Below are 27,984 nucleotides of genomic sequence, written 5' to 3' on the forward strand. Positions count from 1 at the left end.
AAAAAATACTAGCTAAAAGCCTGCTTGTGATTGACCCCAAATATTTGGCATCTCTAGTTGAATGGCAAAGCTTGAAGTATCACGACCTGGTACTCATGAGTCATAACTGAGGTATATTATTCTTATACATGTTGTAGGCCACACTTGCATACAAAGCTTCACTCTGTTCCCTTGTGAGTCGGTCAAGTTGGGGTGTGTTTTTAAAAGGTCCTGATATTTTGTGTTGTATATCAAACCTTTGAAAAGGAACAGGGATGGTTTGGTACCTAGTGTGACCCCTTACATTTCAACTACATTTAGCCGGTTAAGTCGATATTGAGCTCCCATTTGAATTTTTTCAAAGTTTAAGCCCCGTTTACACAAAGTCTAGATTAACTTAATTAGGGTTCATTTTTCACATGGATCGAATCTTTAATTGCGTGCGAATGGAGCCTGGTAAAGAGAAATTTGCGTAAAAGACGAACCCAGCCGATTGGGTTGAACCGGCTGTAGTACATCCCCCACGCCTGTTGGTGGCGGTTTAGCGCTGCTACAGACAACTGAAAAAACTTAGAAGAAGACAGAAGCACACGGATAAACAAGACAGTACAGGGTTTCCGCTACGTTCATTTCAGCGTGGCGGGCCGCCGCACCTTCGTCATTCCCCGCCACGCATCGGAAAAAATCGGAGCCCTGTTTTTTTGGTGTGTTATTTGCCACATCAAAGGATTCGTCTGCCTTTCCCGCACTTGATCAGCGTTCCACGGCATCCACGGCTTACCACAGCCGGTTTACATACTCCCCCCGCCCCCTCTCTCGTTTCTGACACACTGGCCCTCAAACTAGAAACCGAACAACTGGATCAGAGGTACGTGACGTTGAATTAATTTTATTTTACATGTGAGAACAAGTTGTTGAACATTGTGCAGGGGTTACATCGTAGGCCTAATATGTTGTAGACGTAGACGGCTGGTTTCTCACATTGCGTCTATTTCGGGAGGCTAAATGTAAATAAGCTTCAGTAACGGTCATTTCTAAACGCACAGCTGTGTGTGGTCCCTCAATGAGCCCTGCACTTGTAGCGGATGACAACAGAGCAAAGTTTGTTAAAGGTAGCAAGTCCGAGGCCTGCGTGGTTTTAAAATAGACGGACACCTTCGCAGAGCTCATAGATCTATTAGTTAGGCTAAGGACAAGCCGACCAACTTAGCGATTTCGTTCGTAATAAATACAAGAACAGTTAAACAAGTAGCCTAATAGCTAGTAATTCCCGCCGGAGTTTTCGAATCCAAAATGTCAACGCGTCCTCTTCAAAGATAATAATTCTAATGCATTTAGATCGTCTCACTCTGTCCTCTTTTTCAGATGAGTTTGCTGAAATACTTCACTAAAAAAAGGAAAGAGCCATTTCTCAAATTAACCTCGAGATATCCTGTGAATTCATAACCCCACTTGGACATGCGTTCGTGTGTGTGTGTGTGTTTTGCCTTTCATCACCGCCTTCTCTTGTTTGACTTGTTGACCACTTTGCGGCACCCTGCTTAATGACGTAGTTGTAGCAAGCGCTGTACAGCATCATTAGGCTTCAGCAAGCAGGCTACTATGCGTGCAGTGTAAATATCCCCAAAATAAACACCTGCCCCTTTTGCTAAATCTTCTTATGATGACAGTATCAGTAGTCAGTAACAATAGTCATAGTAGTCACACAATGTATGTGAAGTAGGCTACTGTAAACAGTAATATTTTGTCATCATATTTCAACATGTAATGTTTTGAAATGAAATATAGGCAGGTAGTAGTAGTGGAGCTGGAGAATGCTGCCTAGAACCAAGAGAGTCAGATGTGAGGGAAGACAGTGAGAAGAGCCAGCCAACCAACAACAATAAAAAACCTGGCAAACACAGGGCTTCAGGTTGGGACCCAACATGGGTTGAAAAGCCTAGGTTTAAACCGTGGCTGTATAACACCGATCATGTTTTGCCAAATAGGTAGCTCATGAGGACCCATACTTTGTACACCTTTAAGGACCTGAAATAATGACATTGTCCCGTATTTAGAAACAAAAGTACAGTTCTGTATTGAGCTGAAACTGGGCCCACAATTCGGTTAAAATGCAGGAAATTGCGTCTAAGAAATACAAAATTTTCTGGGGGGGGGGCCCCCAGACCCCCCGCTGAGGTGCCACCGCACCTTACAGGAAATCCTGGGGGAAACCCTGCAGTAGTCAAGCTCCAATTAGCAAAGTTTAGCCTAGCCGCATAGCCTACATTTAATCTGCACAGTAACACATTATGGTGGTTAATACAATCAGTGGTCAGAGCTAGGGATGCAAATTATCGATTAATTCATTAATCATTAGTTGATAATCTTATCGATCGACTTTCGATTAATTGATAAGCGGCGTTTTTCACCTGAGTTTCAGTGCTTCAATAGGGCCTTTAAAAATAGGCCCTATTATTATTATATTACATTACATTATGATAATTCTATTCTATTCTATTATACATTCCTCAAGTAATTATGCATTAGGAAAAGAAAGCAGAAAAGTTTTTTTTATGGTATAACAAAATCCATTCATTAATTAAAAAAGAAAAATAATAATTATGGACTGGCTCAGTTCTTGCATTTGAAACACACATAAAACAAAAAAGAATAGAAGAAATTAAAGAGAGCCAAACAGAATATTATTGAGCCTATAGATTATGAAGAAACTGCATCTAGGCTATTACAAGCTAAATAGCCAACACAACTCTCTGAAGTTTAACTCGCGCTCACGGTAGTGAGGGATAGAGTAGTTACATTCTTAACTCTTTGGTGACTGTCCATTCAAATTTCGGTCACTCATGACTGGTCACGTATCTGGTTACATTCTTGTTCTATTTCACTCAATCTTCGTTCCCATGGTACTGAAAATGTTGTTTACAGTTGTCCAATCACAAGGATGTATTTTATTTGAGTACCCAATCTCAAATACCATTGGTTTAGAGACGTTTTACCGGAAAAAATAATTGACGGCGCTTCATTTCAAATATGGCGTTTTCAAGCAAAGTGTATACGCTCGATCAAGCTGTTCAGCTTTGTTTACAAACGGACAATGAAGAGGATAACGATGCAGATAGTTCAACTGGTAGGATGAGCAGTGGAGAAGAGTAAGAACTTGACAATCTGTAAATTAATGATTGTGATCTGATCAAGAATTGAGGTGAGATGCGTCTATGTTGACTCCTGAATGACACGCTGTTTATCCTTACATTACAATTTCCGCTTTTTTGCGGCATCAATATATACATACTTTTTAGTAACACTAAACGTTTGACCATTATATTATTATTTGGAAGGGGTAATTGGAAGTTATTAGACGTTTTCTTGAAAATAACCGATGTGTTTCCAGTGTTTTGGGTCCACGTGGAATGACGTGTCATTCATGCATACGTTCGTGCCATATGTCCCACATTTAGATCGCGATACAAATTATTTTATACAATGCTATCACTTCTGTCTCATAGTTCTTTTGTTTTGTATCTTGATCAACCAAAATAAATGATTAGATATTTCTATACTTGCATTTGTGTTGTTATTCCTCGTAATAGCTTTGTAGTTTTCAAGTTTGGCACAGTATGGGCTACCACAAATAGGTCACTCTTGACCTTCCATGCCATGTTTGTTTATTGAAGTAACCTGATCAAATAACTGTTGTTCATGTTGTTCAAATGTTCTATAGTGACATGTTTTATATCTATTTAGGCAAATACATTGGTGTTTCAACAAGATACAGAAAATATATTTTTTTGGGGAAAAAAATATGTTTTTTTTCCAAATAATTATGTTTTTCCGGTTTTTTCAGCGACCTATAGATGCATGAAAGGAGATGAAGATTTTGTCAAATTGACTCCAAACTTGGCAGGAAGATTCCTTACAATATATACTAAAACTTAGCGTTTGCACAATTGCAGTAATTTAAACATGATGGCAACCACAGCAGATTACACCTACATTTTGTGTTTTATTTCAGAAATATCGCCGCATAAATTAGCATAAATTATGGTTTAATAATTTAAATTGAGAGAATTTTTTTTTTAAATCTATTCTACATTGATTCTACATCCATCACCGTTTAAAATGAATCATAATATATGGTGTTATGTGCAATATTTGCAAAGATATCCAAGATTTACAAAAAGTCACTAAAAATTGTCAATTTTGGGGCAGTCACCAAAGAGTTAATGACAAGCCATCAGGCAAAGGTAAGCTAGCCCGCTAACGAGCTAGGTATCTAATCATTAAGCCTGAGTGAGCTAGTCCGCTATCAAGCTAAATAGCCAACTCAACTCTTACTTACTTACTAACTCTCATGAGCCAAACTCGCGGGCACACGTTAGCGCGGGAGTAGACAGAGATATTCACATTCATAGCAAGGTGAGCTAGCCCGCTAACGAGCTAGGTAGCTAACTCTATGAAGTCTCAGTGAGCTAGCCCGCTAACGAGCTATTAGCTAACCTGAGTTTTAAGACTATAAGCCATAACTCGCGGCAGTAAGCGAGAGAAGGTATAATACAGTGTAGCTGTGATTTTAGGTTGACCAGATGAACTGGTGGTGCCATGCAGGACAGCAGCATGCACGGTGTTCAAATGATAACTGAGTGAGCTAGTGGAACTATTGTATTTCAATACCGCATTACACAGAGAACATTTGTTTTCAACCGGTCTCTCGCGCTAGCGCCCTCTAGCGATTAATCGTGATTAATACATTTTGATCGAGCAACCTCTTAATCGACAATTAATCTAAAGTCGATTAATCATTTGCATCCCTAGTCAGAGCAGACTGTAGGTTATGCGAAAATGAATTCTATTTTGTACTGATAATAAAGAGTTTGGAACAGTGCAACAAAGCAATGTGCAACATGACATGTCTGTGAGTTGTCTTATGGAAAGTCTGTTTGAGTACGAGAGACCATGCAAGTGGTGTGGATCCTTGATGTTTCAAGGTTTACAATTGCTTCCTATTTCATGGTTTCATTACTAACAACAAATGTATGCTATTCATGATGGCTTTGTCATTCACGTACTGTACATCTGAAGTTAATGCTAGCTATCATTTGTCTGAAAGGACAAGAGCTAACTTAGCATTCATCTTAAATAAAGAACGTTTTGAAACCTTTTGTCTATAATAAAAATATTTATACGTCAAGATTTGCTCCTATAGGCTATTGCTGACACTTTCAAAAAGCGGTTTTGTACAATGGTCTAATGCAAATAGATTAAACAGATAGATTAAAGTGTGGCTTGTCAATGTTATCCCTTTCCTAACCACATCGATTTAGGTAGTTGGGAGGGAGATACACTTGTATTAATCCCGTTAGCAAAATTCACTTGTAATAGCAGCAAGGTAAAAGGAAGAAAATCTTTCTTTTTTTTTTATCTGGAGAGCTGCTGCACTCGGCTGCCTCACTCTCTGCTCCATGGCAACCCATTCAGTTATTAAATAATGCCGGTTGTGTCAGGTGTTCTGGCTGGTCTAAATAATTACGTGGCTAAGTAAGACCACGAAAAACTATCCACATGTAGGTAGAGCAGCACACTATCCCAATAGAAACAACTAAGCACAGTAGAAAAAGGTAAGTCACGAAAAAGGAGCCACGTAATACATTTAAATTGTTGTTGATGTTATTAAGTGAAGCAGTGGGGTGAATAGGTGTTCAGCCTGAGGTTGCGATGGGGCAACGTGGGGCAATGACATCGTCAGATTAGAATGAATTGCGGGAATCGGTGCACAGGAACACCAGTCCCCGAACAGATTTACTCACTTTCGACCCCCGATTCGAATCGTTGCAGAGACCGAGTGTGTTCGTCCTTACGATAGGGCTATCTTAAGAAGTTTCATTTCGGACGCAGACAAACTAGACTTTGTGTAAATGGGGCTTTAGTGGTTGAACTTGAGAATTGGTCTGTAAATGAAGAGGAATCAATGTTAGGCTCGACTTCTGAGTAACTAAGGGTTGCCATGGCAGGTTTAATCTTGAGTGACGTCTTTGAGCATTGTCCTGAGAATTGTGAGTGTCTCTAAATCAGTGTTTGGCCTTAACCGTGACTAACCAGCAGGTGGTTACTGTAAATTTAGCACCAGGTGTTTGTGCCCATCCAACCACTGTGATATCATGTGACTTAGGAGGAAGAGGATTATTCTGTTTGTGATGTTGGCCTAATGCCCCATCTTTGGAAGAGTAAGGTCGCAACATGTATAGACACTTATAATCTTAAGCACTTGACTTCCACATGACTGGTTAGTTGTGCACCTGGGAGGGAGACTTAACCCAGACCCATAATCACACTTTCCTGCACCCATAATACTTATTGAAGTGTTCACTTTTAAGCCTGTGCCCTTTAGTCCATAAAGCTTTAGGCCCTTGGCATGTCTTATCCAGCTACTAAATGCCAACCCTCGAGCCTGAAGGATGACCATAACATTTGGCTGCAAAATTACTGCTGGTTTTCCATCATTATGATCTGTAGCATGTCACTTTGGGCTAACTAGCCCTAGTGTCCTGCCTTAATCTTTGTCTTTTACCATGCCTTAAAAAGCTAAAAAGGTTTAAACTTGAGCTGTGGTTCCTTGAAGACCACATCGCATGCAGCCTGCTTACTCCCCATAAATCCCTTAAATAGCTAATTCTAGTTTTTGTACGCCCTCCCTAAGCCTCACTGCCGTAGGTCGTCTTCTCACCTTCACAGCACTTTACAGCACTGTACTTGTCAATTGATGGCGTTTCCTTTTTTTCTTTTTTTCTTAAGTAGTTGATACTCTAATTTCATCCTGCTTAGTGATTTTATGGGCACCCTACATACACTCCTGCCATGAAAACAAGCTAAAAGGCTAACAGGAGGGCATGTTATGTAATGGGCATATGAAAGGGCAGCCAAAAGTCTCTTTTTGTGCAGGGGATTTAATCTAAGAACAGTTCTGCTCCGGTTCTTTCAGTTCCCTCTGCCCTTGCTTTCTAAAGAGTCATTGTGGAATGGGGCTTCTATATTTACAAAACCTGTTCCTCTCTAATCCCCAGTCACGTCCCTGTCCCAAGGCAACTCTAAATATCTTACTTACTGTACCCCAAGCCCACTTCTGTTTTTCTTCTCTTTTTTCCTTACCTCCTGCTCGTCATCCATTTTCACCTCTGTTGTTACTTTTCTCTTAGCTCTCTTAGTGTACAGTGTCTTTCTCTCACTGTGCAAAGTCAACCCATGACAGCGACGCAATATGCTTCCATCGCTTTGAGTGGGCATGGTGTAGCGTGTGGAAATAGCATAACAGACTGGACTAGTGAGCAGGCTAGTCAGTTAGAAGCTATCTAGTCACTTGTCTTTATATCAAAACTGTCATTGTGTTCAAATAAGCCCAGCATTAAATATATAACATACCAGGAGCAACAACAAGCCCTTACAATGCCATCCAAGCCTTTCTTTTTAGAAAATGAAACGACCAAACGATGCCACAGTCCTACAATTTTCAAACCGTCAGAGACGACACCAAACAATCTCATTGGCCGCTGCCGGGAGAGATCGCTCCTCATTTGCATAAGTTTCAACATGTTCGAACTTTTATCGGTCACGTCGCCCAAAACAGTGGTCTACGTCATAATGGATTGGCTCCCATTGAAATGCATGGGGTGTAGAAATCGCGTCGCTCATAACGGTGTCATGGGTTTGCACCGTCACACTGTCTGTTCATCTTCTCTTCGCTATACTTAATCTTAACCCCTTTTAACTAATTTGAAGACATTTAGTCCAAGTTGTCAGTCTTTGCAGGTCAGCCTGTTCATGCTTCATCATCCCACTCCATCTGAAATAAATGTCACTTTAGTTTCATGATGGGGTGAATCAATATCAAAATACTCCTATCTACATCATTCTCTCTTCTGAAGGATCCATCTTTCTCTTTCATCCCTTCCCCTCTCTGTTCTTCTCTATCCTTACTTACCCTTAAGGCACATGTGCTGTTAGAATCACACGTGAACAGGAGTCATTCCCTATGTTAATGCCCCAACAGTTCTTGCACTTCTGAAGCAAGGAATGATTCTGAGGTTGGGCCTTACCTGGGCACAGTCTGGAGTCAATTAAAGTGACTAACAAATCAGCACTTGCAAGGAATTTTCCTGTGTTTTGCTCCACAGATCACAGGTATTTGGGTCATCGCTCAGTCGTAAATTACTGTAAGCAGTGGCGGCTGGTGACATTTTTTTGAGGGGGGGCGCAGTTTGGCGGCGCGGTTTAAATAGCTCTCCACAGTGAGTAGAAAACAGGTTTTGAGTAGAATATTTGCAGTGATGGGCAAGCTTCTTGATATTTGTAGTGAGTGAAGCTATCAGCTACTCTACAATACATTCAGCTTCACTACACAGAAGATACACCTCATAAAGAAGTAGCAAGCTAAGTTACAAAAACCTGTCAAAAGTAGTTTGATAACTTAGTAGCTACTTTCAGTTAAACAAACTGCATGCCAAGTCAATGCAATTGTAGTGATCAACACAACTGTCAGTCAGATAAAAACGGTAAATTAAATTCAATCACCTGTACGTGTGTTCGTATGTTTGTGTTGGATGTCATTATGTTGACAGGAACTTTTCTTTGGCATTTTCCCAATTCGACTCCCTGAGCAGACAGGAACCTTTATTTCTACTTTATTTTATTTTAACTTTCATCATCTCTAGCTGTATCTGAATATCCACAGCATTCTAGTTATCCGGTTGTCTAGAATGTGCATGCAAACTACCCATTTAAAATTAATTAATTCTAAATGTATGAGCAGCGTCTGATGTACTTGAAATTACGATACCCAGCTTTTCACTAGTCTCCACTAAAGTGACGTCCTGCTTAATTTGTCTGTTTGATGGATACAGGGAATGTATGAACATTAGAAAGGTCCAGGATACATTCTTTCGAGGACACTACTGCGCTACTTGATAAATAAAAGAGCTTAGCTACTGAAAAGTTACTTGGTTTTGTAAATATCAACGTTACTGCCAACCAAGCTACTAGCGTCGCTACAAGCATTACTCACTGAACAGCCCAGCTCCGGTCGAGGTACGTCCTCCCGCGGTCAGTGCTTAAATCCATACATTCTGGTCCCATGTCTTTTAGTCTCTTCTTATCGACATCTGATCGTCGATTTAAAAGGTATTCCACGAATAGATACTAAGGAGTTTTCAGTCGCCATACTCTCAGATTCCAATTCTCTGCTAGCCTAGCTATGGTGCTCCGGTAGATATGTGATATTTAAATGAGATGTGAGGGAATAACAAAAGGTCTCTGATTGGACAGTCCTGTCAGGATGATATATAAGAAGCCCTGTCATTGGCTGTGGGCGCACTTGATGTGCGCCCCGGGCTCGACCTGTCATCCGCCAATGAGAAGCTGTCCTTGCTCAAATGTTCCTGCCCCTTTTTTTGGCTCCCATACCGTGCGTTCCGAACCTAAGAGAGCTCTCTTGACTCCTCCTCTTGACTCCTCGACTCCTCGATGCCCAGTCAGTGACGAGAGATCAAGAGACCGTTCATTTTCAACATTCGGGACACTCTAATCAGAGAGGATGTGGCATCATCACACTGTGTGTATGTATCTGCTCGCACTAGCGCGCTCTGTCAGACTGCAGTATGTGGTGCCGTCACTCTGTGCGTTAGCAAGCACGTTGTTAGCAAGCGAGCAATCATAATAAGCTACTGACATCGACATGGCTAACGTATACCTCCCCAACGAATTCAGACAATTCTTTGTTAATCAATCACGGCATAATTGCCCCCGCTAGTCAAGCGAAAAGTGTCTGATTAAAAGTGCACTAACGGGCTATTCCCGGGTGGTAAAATAGCCCTTTGTACAGTCCCAGGTGGGGGGATAGCCAGCTGCTTAGCATAACTGCCATTCAGAACCAATGGTAATGCTACCAAGCTAGGCTAGCTAGGTATGCTAACTGTCGGTATACATCGTGAATAACCACCAAAATACTCATGTCACTGGCTTTAATTTGAGAATGGCATGTTATTAGTACATTTAATATCAGTACAGTTGTTTAATTACTGCTGATATGTACATTTAAGGTCTGTAGCCTTGTGGTCTTCTGACTCTGCTATCATAGCCACCTTAACCATTATGTCCGCCATTGTTTTCGAAATAAAACGAAAATCTCCGGTTGGGAATGGCGCACAGAGTTATGGGTAATAAATGCCGCCATTAGGGCATCAAGGAAGCTCAGATCCTCTCTTGATAAACGACCGTTATGTGACGTATTTCAAGGAGTCGGACAAAAGCGGAACTGAAGGTAGGGCCAATAGTTTTCCGCGTCAAAAAAAAGCAAATTCCGTGTCATGTTTTTGGTAATTCCGTGATTCCGCGTCAAAAAAATAAAAACAGCCGTATAATGCCTTTCCGCACGTTAACTGTATGAAAAACTCTGTTGATAGTGATGTTGCCTAGCAACGCTGTGTGCGTGCGTGTGCAGCACCCTCAGTTAAGATACTGTGAGTTCAGTTTGTCGCTAAGTAGTTGACCATACTGTGCCTTATACATTTCCAATGCGTAAATCATCATTGTTCGACCTGTATGTGAGGCATTATGTGCATACTTAATGAAAGTAAGGGTTTTCATGAAGTTGCTTCTGTGATATATCGTGTATTAAATACCAAATTTTGGGCTACCTGCTCGTGCTATTAGTAGTGATTAGCATGATGCTAAGCGGAGATTTAGCTATGTTCTGTTCTTATGCTGATACGCTGTAATAAAGATGGGTTCAATCCTGTTAAGATTTCGACTGGATGAGATATGAATGAGATCCATGTTGCCTAGTGTAATGTCCACTTTTATATGTATCTAGTAATATTAGTTGTGTAATTGTTATTGTCAATAACTCATGGCAATGTAATTCAGTGCAGTGCTAATTAGTCCCCATAAATTAGACTGCTTGGTAACTCAGTGAATAATACGTGCCCTTCTTAGATTGTTGTTTGACAGCCATCAACACAACAGAAGACTTAACATTTTTAGTTTTTAATGCGATTGGGAAGATGAGCAAATGAACGTGAGTGCGTGACTACCTTTGAAAAGGGGGGCGTGGCCGGAGCAGAGTTCAGCGCAGACGTGACATTTTCTGACTGCTTTTGTTCTTTAATTAATGTTTGTTCATTGTTGCGATCGTTGTTGTGCTTATTTGAAAGAAATTCAGTCTTACAGGGTAAAATACAGGTGGTTTTGGGCGATTTTGATGCACAAAATTATGTTTACGTTTGAAAAGTTGCAATTCCGTTTTCAGTGGTCCATTCCGTTTCAGATGGTCCATTCCGCGTATTCCGTCCGTTTTCCGTTTTCGCGGAAAACTATTGGCCCTATGAAGGTTTAAGAGCAATGGGACACTCCTTGCTCTCTTGATAGGAAGGAAGGAAGGAAGGAAGGAAGGAAGGAGGCATTTTAAGACCTTTGGAATGGGGGGATAGACTTCCACTTGGTCGGCGCCCACAGGGAGGAGTGGCTTCTCTCTCAATGATAACGAATGGCAATATATTATATTTGGTCATATTTAAGTGTTTTTTGACAGGGGCTTACGGTCTCCGGCACACATTTAACGCTTTAAAACGGTACATTTCTTATAAAATTATTTGATGTATAATGTTTTATGACATTTCTTTTTTTTTTTTTTTTTTCATCTCAAAATTGTAGGGTGGGCGGCGCCCCAGCGCCTTGTATTGACGCACCGCCACTGACTGTAAGCCTTGCACACCTCCATAAGTAAAAAATTCCAAGCACATGTTTTCGATGGGGTCATAGATGACTAATGTCTAGAAAGACAACAATTGGAGACAGTCACGCAGTGGTTAAATATGTTGGCGGACACTAATCTTTTGAGTTATTGTATTGTAAACTTGTATTGTATGAAATTGGAAAAGTGTCTATCAACTTCTCTGTCTATTGCATGTTAAGACATTTTACTGCTAAATCGGCATTACATTTCATCCTGGTCTTTTGCTCCTTTATAAATCATTGTTTAATAAAGGGATTCCTTGTATGTGCATATGTCGTTCAATCTATGTTAGTCTCATATTCTATTGATGACAACCAGATGACGAATATCCGTCCTACTCATTTATCTTGCTAACACCTTGGTCAAGAAAATATGTAGAGAATTAGTTTGTGGTAGGTTAAACTCAACATTCACGTTGGCCTACTTCTCAGTTACTCCTCATTGTCTCATATTCTGTTGATGTCAACCAGATGATGAAAATATCTGTCCTGCTCCTCATTTATCTTAACACCTTGGTCAAGAAAATATGTAGAAAATAAGTTTGTGGTAAGTTAAACTCAACATTCACATTGGCCCATTTCTCAGTTACTCCTCAAAGAAAGGCGCTGAGCTGACTCCCTGGGTCTTGGACTGAATGGATGGCCCAGTCTTTCTCTGCATGCCCCCTGTGTTCCTCTTGCCTCTTCCCCTCTAGCCTAGCCCAGCCCTTGTCTGATCACTCTCCTGGTTTTTCAAAATGCAGCAATGTCCTGAATGCACATTAAACAACTGACTTCAATTGACCCCTCCAACTCCTCACCTGTGCTTCAACCACACATACCAACCTGTGGGTCAGCCATACTGTGCCAGCATCAGGGCCCTCTGCTGGAGGAACATGATGCCAGATGGTCCCTCTGGGCCCGTCTCTTAGCTCACCGTTAGCCATTTCATGTGTGTTTTTTTTTTTTGCCTACCTGTTAGAAAGATGTACACTGTTCTCTGATTCAGACACTTCTGCTTGAGGAGGCATTGAGCGAAGCTGTTGCTCTGCTAACCAATAAGCTGTCTGTTTGTCAACCATGCCAAGAGAAGCTGCACTGTTGATGGTTTCTTTTATAAAGGCCTAGGGCTGTGCAATTAATCGAATTTTGATCGCGATATCAATTTTTGGGCCAAACGATCTCCAAACTCATATAATTGACTTGAAACGATTCATTTCCGTAATTCAGTCTTTCCTCCAAAAGCATTCAACGCGGCGAGAGGGAGTTAAATCTTAAACTGGCGTGTGACATCACAAAGTTATATGCCACTAGCCGGAGGCGGGACATGCCAGTGAGCTGCCAATCAGCAGCATCGACCGTTGACAGATGTTCATGACAGCACAGGCTCTAGCCAATCAGGTCACGATTATGGTCACGTCTCAGCGAAGCAAAAAAAACTAAAGATGGGTGACAACTCCGTAGATGGTCTCATTTGCACCTAAAAGTTGGTTGTTTTTACCTTGTATTTTTATAAAGTTACCGAGAAATAAGCACTGCACAATGTCAAACCCTCATTATTGTAACTCAAAAATATGTCTGAGAGGATTTACGAGGTGACTGAGCTACCTATCATTCACTTTCAATGGGGATCCGTCAACCTTGACGGTTCAACGCATTCCGACGCATATACCGTGTACACAACAAATACAATTTTTAATGGAAATTTCAAAGTTCTCAGTAAATAAATGCATCATGTTTTCAAACTCAGAATTAATCGTTTGAATAATCGTGATTTCAATATTGACCAAAATAATCGTGATTATGATTTTTCCCATAATCGAGCAAGTGTCTATCAACTTTGAAGAACAAGTTCTCTGTAGTTGAAACATATGCACATGGCCCAATTTGCTCTAATGTCCCACTATGTGTAGGAGAACTGCATCTAGTCTGAATTCCTTTGTAATGAGTGATGCCAGTTTTCTGTAAAAGTTATTTGGCCCCCAGAAATGCTATGTTTTTTCACTTGAAGTGTCCAAGTAAATGCGGCATGGAGGCAGTTGCAGACCATTTTTTTAAACATGTGACTAATACACCTGCAGCAAAAATGCACATGCACTAAAATGATACAACGTGCTGTGAAACGTGCTGTAAGAATGCGTAACAGTGAGGTAGTAGTAGCAGCCTGTGGCACTGTCATACCTGTCACTTTACTTTTGCTCATTAAACCTGAAACATTTTACTTTTAACACAAAACAACTTGAGAGTAAATGGAGAAATCGCTGTGACCTTTGCTAAAAATATTTAAAAAGTTAACCAGAAATACCAACGAAGAAATTACCTTTTTGATGAAATGTCAAAATCACTTTGAAATTGTTCAGAGTGCTGGATTGAATTTATGAACGGACCCAAGTAGGCTTGGCTGTCCCATAGTTGGTATCGGTTCAGTAGTAAGCCTGATGGTTAACATTTAATGGTTAGGCTATCAGCTAGCTCAAAAAATTGTGTGTTTAATTGAAGACCTAAAGGGGTCTGTTTGCCTTGACTAACTTAATGTAACATATCAATATCAAATGATGTTGACAGTAATCGTAGCCTAGATGTTTTTAAATCATATAAATGTTTTCATACTAGATGTAGCCTTCAGCCTCCCATCTTGGCCAAACTTTTTGGGGACAGGAGGTAGGTGTGTACAAATGTAGTAATACTGCACCCAATCAGCTTGGGCTGGCAGTTATGAAATCCTGTAGCTCACTAGCCAACAGTTAGTCATATAAACTCGTCCAAAAAAGTTTGGAAACTTGTGTTTGGACGATTATTTATATATTGTTACAATGTTAATTCGCATTGTATTTTATATTGTTGAAAAGCCTGTTTATTTACCTTTTCAATGATGTCCAACTTGTAAGGATCATGTATTTTTTGGGATAAGCAGCACAGCTGATTATGTGGGTAGCGCCCAAGTGAAATGTGCCAACATTTTCTGCCAATGCTTAACAGTGTATTCTCCTGTTGATTGGTGTTGGTCACACGAACATCACGCCCAAGCTCATCCCACAAGTGTTAACTTGGGTTGAGGTCTGGACTCATAGCAGGCCATTCCATTCTCTCCCTGACGGTGTATTAAATTAATAAAGTGTACAATTGCCAATATGTCTTGTTTGAACTCTCGATCAGTAACATGGAACAATCATCCAATCCACCAAACAACTCAAAACAAGAGTTATTACCAACAGGAGAATAGAGAATTTGACTTGAGCACTACCCACAGAATCAGCTTGGCTGCTCATCTAACAAATGCATGATCGTAACAAATTGGACATCATTGTAAAGGTAAATAAACAGGCTTTCCAACTATATAAAATACAATGCCAATTATAATTACAAACAATGAGAAATAATCAACCAAACACAAATTTCCAAACTTTTTCTGACACGTTTATATAACCCCTTTAAGATGACAGGATAGTAACAGCCAAGCCAAATTTAAAACATAATCCACTTTTTAACATGAATACTTCAACCCAAAATGAGATTTAAGTTTTGTATTATGATACTCATAAAGGTTGCAGGTATTTAGAAAATCTTCGATCTGACTAACCTTTTTGGTAAATAAAAAAAGTCTTCTGCTAAAATATCTTTTGCAACAGACCTGGCTTATAATGCATTGGTGCACACTTTCTGTATGTCCTATCCAGTCTATGTTTTTTTCCCCGCCTTTTTTGTAATTTTGTTTTTCTTCTGACATTTTTCTCCTGACTTCCTTTCTGTTCTGGTAATTCTTTCCTCATGTCTGATTCCCCACTGTCAAACAGGAATCCATCTACGGCTTTCTTCCAAGCCTTCCCAACTAGCAAGTTGCGGGAGGCAAAGCCTTTGGGTGATAGGTATGGCTCTGTCTGTGTTTTGCCTTTTTGAATATATTGATGTTAAGTGCGATGGGAATGGTGTGAAGCATGCCATCATGGTTCTCTCTCACTAAGACAGTAGCAGAGATTTTTTTTTTTTTTTCAAGGTTGTTGACATTTTAGATGCGGTAATCTGCTGATCATAAGACACAGGCACTCAGGTTTCCTGCTGCCAGCTTGGACCAGTATAAGTTCTGTGGGCTGATGCCAGAGTTGAGGTCCATAAATAGCAAATCTGACGTATGAAATTGTGGAAGAAACCTGAGAAACCTTGCATCGTTTTTGTAAGCTCTGTGAAGACCCAAGTCGGGACCCAGTTTTATGAGCTGCGAGGTGGTTCACCTTAACTGGCCCCTCCATTGCCATCTCCTGAGTCCTGTTTCACTTAAGACTTCAGTTGGGTACAGAGTAACACAAATGAAGGTTGACTATGGATAGACATCTGCAATTTTCTTTTAATTTGGTTGAGGAGACTCAAACCACTGGTCTACTAAAGGATTCTGATTCCTAACAACGTTAACAACACTGTTTGAAATGTCCATGTACCGTACAGCCCATCTTTTCATCTGCCTTATAATTACAACACAAGTTGTTATTTTTTTAATTAACATTTTGTGTCATCTTTGATGGTGTGACGAGACTCACATTGTGGTGCATACAGTGGCTTGATTAATGGAATGGGTGCATGTACAGAAGTGTGTTTTTGTTGGCTCTGATGTGGTGTGATTGGTTGGGAAGTTATGATTTACTGCCTCTTTATGAATCAGTGGGGTGAGATGAAAGCCTTTCCGAAAGGCTTGCTTGTTTGATCTGGTTAGTATTGGATGAGTAGCTTGCCATACGCAAATTTATGAATTGTGTGCGTGTGATATTTTACTTGAGCTTTCCGTTTTATGCCAGCACTTGTTTACATGTAAGACTATTAGAATTGTTGCCTAGTGTCATGTCGGATTTTGTTCTTATTTTGTTTTGTGCCCCGCCAGTCTTTTTTGGGAAGCTACTATTACCTCTTTTGGTGGTTTAATTTATTTTAATACTACATAAATACTGAACTATCAGTTATCAGAGAATAATTTCGACAGAACAAGAAAAAACAACTATTTTCAATACAAGGAACAGGTATTTCAACCTCTTAATGGGGGTAGACGGTTCATATTGACAAATATTCATATTTGTGTCTTATTTTAAAACAAACTTCCTCAAAAGTTATAAGCGCCGTATAATCCATTATGCCAGTAATGCTTTTGGTTTACAAATAAATGACAAGTATATAAATATATGTTACAAGTATATAACAAAATGGTACGTGTCTGGTTGTTGACATTTGGCTAAAAACAAAATGTTATAACATAGATATGAGTCAGTCAGTTATAGTCTTTGGTAAGGGACAGTACACAGTCAATGTGGCAGATGGAAGTTTAATAACTCTGAACTTGCACATTAAAATGGTAGACCTCAGCTACTTCAGGATTGTGCAAACACCCAACCCTCAAAGGTAAACAAAATACTTTAACTGCCTGTCTTTCAAGCTCTCTGTGTAATAAAATGGCTACTGAGTCCGTGATGCATGTAACACCATAGACTTGTACATGTATAGTGCACTATTGAATTGTAAATGCAAGCCCAACATGCCAATCATGGATGTGTGAAAATTCAGATCCAGACATCCAGAGTGGTAGCCCTTCTCTGTTTAATCCTAAATACTTTTTAAATAGAGTCCTTATGTCACCCCTTCACCTTTCTTATCCAAGACACTTTTCAATGTGTGGCACCCCTCAGATCCTCAGGAGACGTGCACAAGGGCTCGTCCCTGGGACCCTGTGAGGTCAAAGTTCCTTATCTGAAAATGCCTTTCTCCGCTTTTTTTTTTATTTATTAAAAAAAAAACGTTTTTAAATAGCTTCCCAAACCTTGCCCACACCCTCTTGGCTTGCAACGGATTTACTGTTTGTTCACCACTGCATTCCCCTGAGGGAAAGTCACGGTAGTAATCTTAATGGTATGAGTTTTCAGCTTAAGTCTTGTAAAGACATCTTAAAAGCTGTTTTTTAATTTGAACTGAAGCAGTTTTGCGTTTAACCATGAGTTTGTTATTATAAAAAAAACTCACAATATGCCTGGCAGGCTGTGAGTCACTTGCCTGGTTTTCTTTGAAAGAAGTTTTGCATATCCCTGACTTTGTGAGGTGAGGGGGGGACTTGTTTAGTCAAGTTGATCATTGGCCCTACAGGGGTGCCATGAGGCCAGTGGCCTAATGTGCCTGATCTCCCTAGATAGTGGTTCTTTCTGGCATCATCTACCCAAGGATGAGTTCATTTTTGATAGTTTAATTGGACACGACCATGTTGAGCCTCTCTGTAAACATTCCAGGAAGGCTACAGCGATGTCTGGCTGAAGGGAGCCTATCGTGGAGACTGGAAGGAAAAAAGACCTGGTCCTCTTTACGCTGGCTGTAAAGAGGACCAGAGCCAGTGGTTTTTACAACCCTGTCGCCCAAATAAAAGATTTCATGATTATGGGTCATAAAGAAGGGGAAAGATTTAAGTGTCTGCTAAATGTACCTGAGTAAGTTCCCATTTAGTGAGGGGTCAGTCATTTTCTCCAGACTAGTTTCTGTGGCTCAGTGATTTGCTGTTGAGGGGGGGGGGGGGGGGGTGGGTTGCCATTAGTTGTACATGTGCAGGGCATTGCTAGCGTGATGCAGTATGGTGTGGGGTAACTGGTGAGGGGTTTTAAAAGCCAGCCTCTAATTAAATGCCACAATTAAGGTCCGACATTACTCAATGTCCACCTTCAGGGTCAAAAGTTAACATTTCAGAAATTATTCTACCAAATTGTGTTTTCAAACTCCCGAAAAAGTTTTCCTGATTGAGTATCTTATATAGGCTTTTAGTAACTACTGTTATGAAATCATATATATAATATAATTAAAAGGAATGCAATTGCAAAGCCAATGAAAGCAGTAAGATATAAAACTATTTGGGGTACCAAATTGGGCAATCCGTTTTTTAGATGCTGACTCCATAAACTGTTTCCTGTTCCTGTATTTCACCTAACTGCCCACACCTCAGTAACCTTTCAAAAGGTGTCAGACTCTCACACGCCAGCCTAGTATTAGAAAGCTAGTTGTCCCTAGCAGCCACTTTCTGCTATGGTGCAAACACCTTCACTCTACCATATGGGAAGGGCCACGGAAAGGGCAGACTACCTTTGAAATTTGGGTTAAACAGCAGCTCCTGCAGCACATCAGCCCCTTGCTAAATACAGAAAGCCTCTTGTAAGTACCTAGGCCAAGAAATGTATTGGGGATGTCAGAGAGGGTAGATTTACTCTTGATTGCCAACAGGTTATGCAAGAGACCTCTGCTTTTCTTGACAGGAGGGGGGTGGGTGGTCACGTGGTTCACTTACAAAAAAAAAACTTGACCTTTTACTGGGCAAGGATGAAGAACGCAAGACACGGAAGAGGAGAGAGATCCGAAACCTCAAATTATCTATTTATTTTTTCAGTGTATAGACCTACTTCACCAGTGATTGCAAATTTTGGGCTACACATTTGGGATAGCACTTGGTCAGCAAATGTTGTTTTTTGTTTGTTATTTTTTCTCCCAAAACCAGACAATTCAAAATACAAAGGCCTGTCCAGCTGGGATAGTTGAGTGTTGCCCTTGAAGCAGTCAGCTGCCTTTTTAAAGACCCAGTGCTCCACCAGATGGGGCTGTATTCTCCACTAAAACCAGTCCTCTTATTTATCTAGCAAAGTTTTTGTGGACTTGTAGGAAAGTACATTTATCAGGATTAAGGCATTCTGCATTGAGAAAGAAAGCAGACCGTAGAAATCATCAGCTTGTGATAACTCAATTTAGACTTCTTGGCTGCGTGTGTTCAAAGTTGGACCTTGTGCAATCAAATGTTCTTGTCGTAAGGTTAATCTTATAAAAATAACCATTCATGCTGGTATTGCTGTTCCTAGAAATTCGGCTATCTCCGTGTAAGGAATGTTATAGTCAAATTGCATTCAGGCGATGTTTTGAACCTAGTATTACCCTGTGAGCTGTAGGTTAATGTTCCTTCTGGATAATGTGCTCAAGTAATTTAAAGGTGTCCAAGCTCTAAGCCGCTTCAGCCACGCAAGGGTGATGTGCCACCCCTACCCACATACTCAACCACACACCCAGTCCCCCATCCTACTGTTACCCATAACAGCAAATGGTGTTTGCAAGCGTGTGTGTCTACTATTGTTTATCAAAGAAACAAGGCCTGTGTTCTATTCATATCAAAACACCCCTCAGGAGCTCTACCCTGTCTGGCCTCAGGCGATCTGACCAGCCACGGGATGTCCATTCCTGCCCCGGCCTCCCCACCTGTGCCCAAGCCCAGCTGTCCATGAAGGATTATGCAACAAGAGCAAAGCGCGCGAGCAAATTAGCGCTCCGTCCGTATTTACGAAACCTCTAGTTCTGTTTACAGCAACGGACTGGAGCGGATAAAGGTCTCCCTACCCATGACTCTGATTTAAAGGCTGGAAGGAGAACTCGAGCTTCCAGAGCAGCAGGGCATCTGAGGCCAGCAGCTTCTACTGCAGCCCACATGCTTGGCCCAACCCTCCTCTGTCATCCCATCCTTTTCAGGTTTTGTTAGAAGAGGGGGGGGGGGGATCTCACAAAAAATCAACAGCTTCATGTGTGGTTTGGCACTGGTACAGCTTTACTCAAGAAATCAGGGAGTTTGTGAATTGAATTGTGAATTGCTTTGATGTCTTGAGAATACGTTGGTGATTAAATGTTTGGTTATTTGTGGAATTGTCCCTAGAGCGAACGCAGCATGATTCATCTGGTGTGTGTGTGTGTGTGTGTGTGTGTGTGTGTGTGTGTGTGTGAGAGAGAGTGAGATGTCCTGGTACCAGGTCACCTGGCTGTGGCCCCATAGTTCTAGGGTTAGCATTGGAACGTGTGCTTCCATGTGCCCCCACATTTCTCAGAATTCCAGGCAAGAGGCTATCATTACGGCCCCATCCTTGGCCACATACGCGACTACTGTCATCCCTCAGACCACATTCAGCAAGCATAGCCTTAAATAACCTGCAGTTTGAGAAGTGAACAAATGTCCCTCCTCACCAGTTAGACTGAAGACCATTTCTAGCATAACCTGGGGAGAAGAGGGTTTTTTTTTTTTTTTTCCTTTTTAAGCAACAGTGCATACCCATTTGGTAGTGCCATGAAAGATCAGCAACCCAGCTGACCTCTGACACATGTTCATCAAGGAGGCTGATGAGCCCATTGAGATAATTGGATTGCGTCATTGGCATAAAGAAGAGCCTTGCTTATGCATTTGCACATGAATGTGATCGACAGCCGGCTAAGCCTTTTGGAAGATCAGGACTTGGTAACAACAAGTAGAAAGGGATGATTCAGATTAGACCTGGTCTTTTTTGTTTCAAAGCTCCCCCTGTTTGTACTTTTTGTTTTGGAAAAATAAACTGTGTATGTGTTGGTCTTAATCAAGAACAGATTTTGGGTTGGTGTTTAAAAAAACATGTGATATGATAGTCTCCGCATTCTTTGCTGCACGTGTATGTGTCTTGTTACAGGGTCAATGCTTGACATGTTTTGGTCCAGCAAGGCTTTGTTGGTGGTGACACACAGCGAGTTGTCCTTACATAAGCAGTCCATTTGCCTTTTAGAAGAACATGTACCGACTGCATTGTTTTGGGGGGCTTTCAGGGGGACACCGTTTTGCATGAGTCTCCAAGACAAACACACCGTCATGAATTAAAATTTAATGTTGACAATGTTGTCACGGCTCCGGCATTGATAAACACATTCCAGGACTAGCTGGTGAGCTGCTATCTCTGCTCTTGTCTCTTCCATGCTAATCAGTGTTCAGAGCCAAGAATGTCTTTTCCGCTAACTGTTTGGATAAACAATTAGATGGCAATCCAGAGATAGCAGAGGGGATTGGGAGGAATTATGTCAGCTGCCTTGCCAGGCACATGCAGAATTTGCTCCCCTCCCAGCAAAAAACACAAAACACCCAGGACAATAGCCAAGGCATCCACCTAATCAAAGATCTCATAGAAAGTTGGTCATTAGCAACACTGGGGAAATGTGGCAACCAGAGAGTGAGGGAAAGTTAGCAATAAAACCTATTGCAGTTTTTTGAGTTGACCAATGGAGCAACCTTTTATTTAATGCTTACACACAGACTGTTATACACCCAAGGAAAAACGTAATCTTTCCTGACCTAAAGAGGCTGTCAGTTTGAAGTTGTATACTGTGAAGTAGACACAACACAAATGTTTCATGTATGACCATAAAATGAAGGCTTCTAAGACAATCGTTTCGATTAGGCTGTTGGTTCTTGACCATGTATGAGAAACGTGTCACTCCTTGATATGCGTAGTGCGTCAAATATGTTTTTTTTTTGTTAGGGGTTGAGGAATAACACAAAGGGGAACTTTTGATATGCTTAGATAAGTAAAGATGGAGCGAGGCAGATAACTCACGTCGCCAAACGGAGCCGTGGCGCAACTCCTCCCCCTAATAAGCTGCGTCCTCCCTCCTGGACTCTTTAAAAGTGCAGAGGTTCATAGGAAGTCAGTCTGATTGTGGATGCTTGCAAGTGTTTCTCTGGGTTTTGAGGGAGAAAGTGATTCATACAACATTCGACATGAGGTGCCAAATAAGTTACAGTCTTCCCTACTCACCTGGTTCATCGCCAACGTATTCGCGGCCACTGATGTGCTACCGAGCGCGATGCAGCAGGTAAAAATATCACCTCTTGGGTTTGGCATTTTGGAACATTGATTATATGGTGGAACACAGGTGTTGGAGTAAAAGCATATTGTCAGGTTTGCCAGGTGGTAATTAAGTGTATGGTACCGAGAATCCGTCGCAATGTTGGAATACAAGCAATGTAACCTATAGGTTTAAGTCGTTCCGACGGAATCTGTCCGGGTGTGGTAGATGGGGGAATAAGGTGAATTGGCCGTTTGTATAGTCCACGGGAGCGGATATGTTATTATGTACTTTATGTAGATCATGCTTAGTTTTCGCCAGAAACGCCGTTGTGTTAAGATGGACCGAGGGTTCACTGTCGAGGCGCGTGTACAGTTTGCATTGCCATGCTGAACTGCACGTATGGGACGTTTGTGCAGCTTACCACACACACGTATACATGAACATATCCAATATATATGAGTTGGATATGTTCGTGTTGTATATTTGTAGTGATGACTTTTGTGTTGCTGACCACGTTGGTGCGATATTGACCAACTTGTTGTTACTGTGTAATTAAATGTTGTTTATAGAACATCTACGTTCTAGTAATATACTATGTTGTTGAATTATGATAAATCGGATCATCTAGAAGAAATAACGCAAGTGGTTCAGGTGGAACAATTACATGGAGCCTTGTGCATTTTACCAACACTATAAACTTGCAACGTAGGCTCGGCTGCAACATGCACTACCAGAGAGACGCCAGTGGTGTCTACCTGACCGCCTGCTCATTGGGTCCACTGGAGCGCCTGCTCGCGGTGTAGTAATGCATTGCGGGGCGGACTCTTTGTTCATCAGAAGTGACGCAGCTCGGAGGGCGCATGGGATTGAATTGATACATTGATAGATTATAGCATCCCAACAGAGACATTTCAGCAGCGGTGGCCGTTTTTGAGCAGAACTAAGTAAGTCTGTGTACTTTTATGTGTAACCTTAATGTCTGCGGTCTTCCAGCGAAGGGTAGGCTATGTTCTGTCGTGTTAGCACAGCGTGTACCCTGTAAAACAGAATGCAATCTAATCTGTGCCAAACCAGAGCAGAATTGTTTAATATAACGGTTGTGTGGGTTGATTTGTGTCGACTTGTTGCTTATCGTGAACTTTTTGTTGATGCAGAAAGTCTGAGTTCGTGTATGTTTTACTCTTAAACTCCTTAACAATTTCTGTCTGGAAGTGTTAGAGTTAAAAGCTTACGTCAACGGTCTGGAGACTACTGCTCTGAACGTCACAAACTTTGGGAAACGGTACACTCTTGACAGAAATGGTAACGGGGTGCCTAAAAACCACACGCCAAACCTTGTCACGTGGGGCCTGTGCACTCTGCAGCTGGCTTTGTTTTACCTATTGAGACGTGCCATTGTGTTGCCAGCTAATGTGGTCTTCCGGGAAATAATGTTTTTTTTGATTGCCTGTGTTTGCGCGTGGACATTAAGGGGGTATCCGCTTTCACACCCCGCCCTTTACGACTGCAGCGCCACCGTGATTGTTGACGTGTAAACTACAGATCTAATCCCAGGACAGTATAGGTGCAGACTATGTCGTAGTACGATTATTGCTCCGATTAGAAGACTGCGAAAAACTGTTTACTGAATATGATCAGATGAGGCCATGTAGGTGGCTAAAAGGATTTCTAAGAAGTGATTCCTTGATCTGATGCCATAATTTCACTAGCTTGAACCTGTTCGAAATTGAGTCTGCTTTAATCACTTTCTTTTCTTTACCAGGAAGCACTCACTAGATTGGAATGGATCCCCTAACATTTTTTTCTGTTTCTTTGCAGTGCATCTGGAGCCAGTGTTGTAGCCATTGATAATAAAATCGAGCAGGCAATGGTGAGTGTGGCGTTTTTCAGTCTAGCTTGTATTCCTTCTTAAAACGGCATGCAGAGTAGCTCTCATTGTGCAGTGGACAGGAGGGGGGGAGTGAGACTGTATATCAAGATCAAGTCCATTCCATAACCATGGCGACACTGTAAAATACTAATTTGAACATTCTTGTTGTTAAACATTAGTAGCAATAGCTGAACTGAAGTGAAATTAAATACAACTTTAAAACATATCTGAAGTAGTTTAACTGACAGAACTGACCATGTTTGAGTAAAGTTTTGATCAGTGTTATACTATTTAAAGCTGTTCACTTGTATGGAAGTAATGTTTAAATCTGGCCATCACTGGCCTGTAGGCATATTTTGTATTCTTACATGTTTGTACTTTTATCTGTCTCTTAGGATCTGGTAAAAAGCCATCTAATGTATGCTGTACGTGAGGAGGTGGAGGTCCTGAAGGAACAGATTAAAGAGCTGTATGAGAGGAACTCTGTGCTCGAACGAGAGAACGCCGTGCTCAAGTCTTTGGCCAACAGCGATCAGCTCTCTCAACTCCCGGTCCAGATCAGTCCTCCCACGGGCAGCACGTCGCCCCCTCAGCAGCCTTATCAGCCCCAGCAGCACCCCCTCACCAGTGCCGAACCCACAGCTCCCCCTCCCCAACCCCACAATGTTTCCTCTGCCTGAAGTGCTTTCTCTGTGTCTCCCAGCACGGGATCTGAAGAAACATTTAAGAATCACAAAAAGAGCAAACATCTTTGCAGTTTTTCTTGTCAAGAAGAGAGAAAAAAAAATCAGCCTTGTTTGTTTTTTTTGCCACCAACGTCTTTTAACTTGTGAAGAGCCATGCTTCAGTGTGCTGTGTCGTGTGGCCTTCCCAGTACTAGACAATCATCATGTGAGCGCTTTCCTGTTCTCTGGCCGCTTACCAAGCATCCGCAGCATCCACAGCAGGGGCTGGCCCAGGGGCCTCATAGGGGTGAGGAGGGCGTGTGGAGCCCAGAGAAGGGTGGAAGGCTGGATGGGTGGCAGGAGGCGGCTCTGGGGAGAAGGCCTCTGAAGGCCTCTTCCAGCTGCAGCGAGACCTGTTTAGGGGGTTTGGTGGCGTTGGTTCTGTGAAATGAGTTTGACAGGTAATTGGACATTTCTGAGGGAGAATGAATTCTTCATTTAGGAAAGTGGGGTGTCTCGGGTTGGATGGTCAGCCTTGTTTTTAACATTTTGATTTTAAAAATCCTGTTTTTATGTTGCAAGAACTGTGCATTCAGTCGTGTGTCGTTCCCCCCCCCCCCCCCCCCCCATTTATCTGTTTCCTGACTTTATTATTCAACATGTTAATGACAGGTAAAGACAAGTTCAGATTTTACTGTTTTGCTGTTTTATTTATTACTGGGCTGCTATTTTCATAACATAAATGAACAATGCCACAGATGGTTTAATGTTGAAGACAAATCTTGGTTTATGAAATTTCAAATCACACATTTGAATGTTCTACCACATAAATTAGACTCCATAAAGACCATAGAAATCCCTATGATAACTCAACACTAATGGCAATTATATAACTGGCATTGCTAACAAATGGTAGGTAAAGTCTACAATGAATGTACATTTGTAAAGAGTAAAGTATTAAGAGCATAGCAAGTTTGTACAGGTGACACCAATTCTTTTGAAATGACAAATTTTAACAAATCTATGGTGAGATATTTTGATGAAGAAACTTGTTCATTTGTTTTTCTTTGAGAATGGTGAGGTGATTGCCATACATCCCCAGACTAGTTGAGAATTCAAAAGGCGCATAGTTTATTTTGGGAGTTGGGGGCAGAAAGCTGTGAAATTGTTCAACAACCTGTTTGTAACCAAAGAAGCAAAGCTGTGTAAGTCTATTTTTTTTTTTTAATGCACACTTATGTTTTTTTTTTTTTTTTTTTATTTTTTTTTATAAATAAACCTTCATCAATTTTGTTTTGGAGGGTCTGTTTAGCATGTTCTGCATGATTTATAATCCAACCACTTTCTTACCTCATGTTTGTACTCAGCACTCTTTATTGTAACATAGTAGTCTGTGAACTGTCATCTTGGAAAGGATGGAGCAAGTGGTGATGTTTAGAGAGGTGGAGGGGTATTATAGATGGTGTTTTGCTGGAGTATTTGCTTGGAGGTATTTCAAATCTGCTAGTACAAAAATGAAGTGAGCCATCATATTGTCAATGTTGAGTGATATACTTCATATGCAGAATAAAAAAAATTGGTTTGGCAAATTCTAATGTGTCTGGCAAATGCACGCATTTAGATTCAAAACTGTGTACCTTGAGTACTGAAACTCTTAAAACGATACCAATTGAAAACCAAAATAAAAAAACACCCACAAAAGATGAGCAGTTGTATGTTTATTTTTTTTTTAAGCAATCCCATTTGAAACCGCCAGATCTGTGAGGAGCATATGGTATGTCCTGTGTTTTCTAAATGTTTTCTGTGCCTCTTGTACTATTGCTTTTGTACACAACCTGGTTCATAGTTTGTAGCTCAGAACGAATCCATACCAAACGCATATGGTTTACCTGTACAGTCTTGTCTCCTCTACCAGATCTTTGTTTCCATTCTCCACTGGCGTTCTGTTTTTGTCTGAAGGAATTGTAGTAAACAAGCAAATTGTATTGTATGAACTTGATCACTGAGCCTTTGAGAGATCTTTAAAAAAAAAAAAGAAATACCCTTGTAATGTGCTATTTCTGACTTTTTTTTTTTTTTCTCCATCAAAAATAAATTACTGTTCTATTCAGAACAACCTGATCATGCCAAATGCTTTGTGTTTTTTTTCTTCCCTTTTGAAACATTCACATGCAGGTAGCCTGCTTGTTTACTGTGTTTTGAACGGATTTCTTCAGTGAATCAAGAGGGAAACTTTTTTTAAAGAAATGGGTTACACTCACATTTCCAAGAAAAGGAAAATGACTTAAATGTTTGACAACCATATTGTTGTTTTTACTATGACTAAAAAATCGAGCAATGCTCTGAGTCTTAAGTGAGTGGATTGTGCCGAGTATCAATATTTGGAAATATTCATAAACTTCTAAGGAAGAACGAAGTTTTGTCTTCTCAGGAAGTTTTGTAATATCAGGGCTCTGCTGAATCCAACATCATGCACGGCATCTGATTTCAAGTGAATTTTGCCTTAGGGCAATCAGTGGCTTACCATAGTATCATAGCACAGATGAATAACTGGTCGGTGACGAGTTTGGCCATGTCATGTCTGAACCACGCCCTTGGTGAAGTGGTTAACTTTTCAATGAGCAAACAGTCAAATCTGAGCAATGTTCAAGAGGTTTACAATAAACACCACAGCATCCCCCGACCTGTGGAGATTACCACATTGATTTAGCCATGTTAGTCATGCAATAAAATCCACTCTTTTACACACGTGTTTGAATTAAATATTGAATGATATCCATGGTTTTGCACGTGATGCACGAATGGCCCAGTTTCCATGTGTCAAAACAGGCTTGCTTGAACAGGTATCCGTTTTATCATCTTACTCGCTATTATACAAGCAGCTTCATGTTCACAGTCTTTCTGTTAGAATGCACCAGTTGCGTGAGTCACTGAAAAAGAATCAGAATCTCATCGTTAAAACAGCTTGAGAGAGTGACAACGTGACGATCCTCAGGCTTTAAGGTCCTCTGAGGACACTACACACTGTATTTATGTGTGTTTTTCCCAGGTTTTTTTTTTTCTAAAACAAACCTATTACCTGTTTTT

At 40.9% G+C, this 27,984-nt stretch overlaps 1 protein-coding gene across 1 annotated transcript in view; it reads left to right on the plus strand.

Moving 5' to 3' along the window:
- tsc22d2 (TSC22 domain family 2) overlaps positions 1 to 27,017 on the plus strand; it is a 43,044-nt gene extending 16,027 nt beyond the window's left edge. Inside the window, exons 2-3 of the mRNA XM_080832499.1 lie at positions 24,181 to 24,232; positions 24,628 to 27,017. Coding sequence (XP_080688625.1) covers positions 24,181 to 24,232; positions 24,628 to 24,912 — 337 coding nt within the window. The 3' untranslated portion in view covers positions 24,913 to 27,017. The remainder of the gene's footprint in view (positions 1 to 24,180; positions 24,233 to 24,627) is intronic.
- The last annotated feature ends 967 nt before the right edge of the window (positions 27,018 to 27,984 follow it).

The sequence above is a fragment of the Sprattus sprattus genome (genome assembly GCF_963457725.1).
Source record: "Sprattus sprattus genome assembly, chromosome: 2".
NCBI classification, from domain to species: domain Eukaryota; kingdom Metazoa; phylum Chordata; class Actinopteri; order Clupeiformes; family Clupeidae; genus Sprattus; species Sprattus sprattus.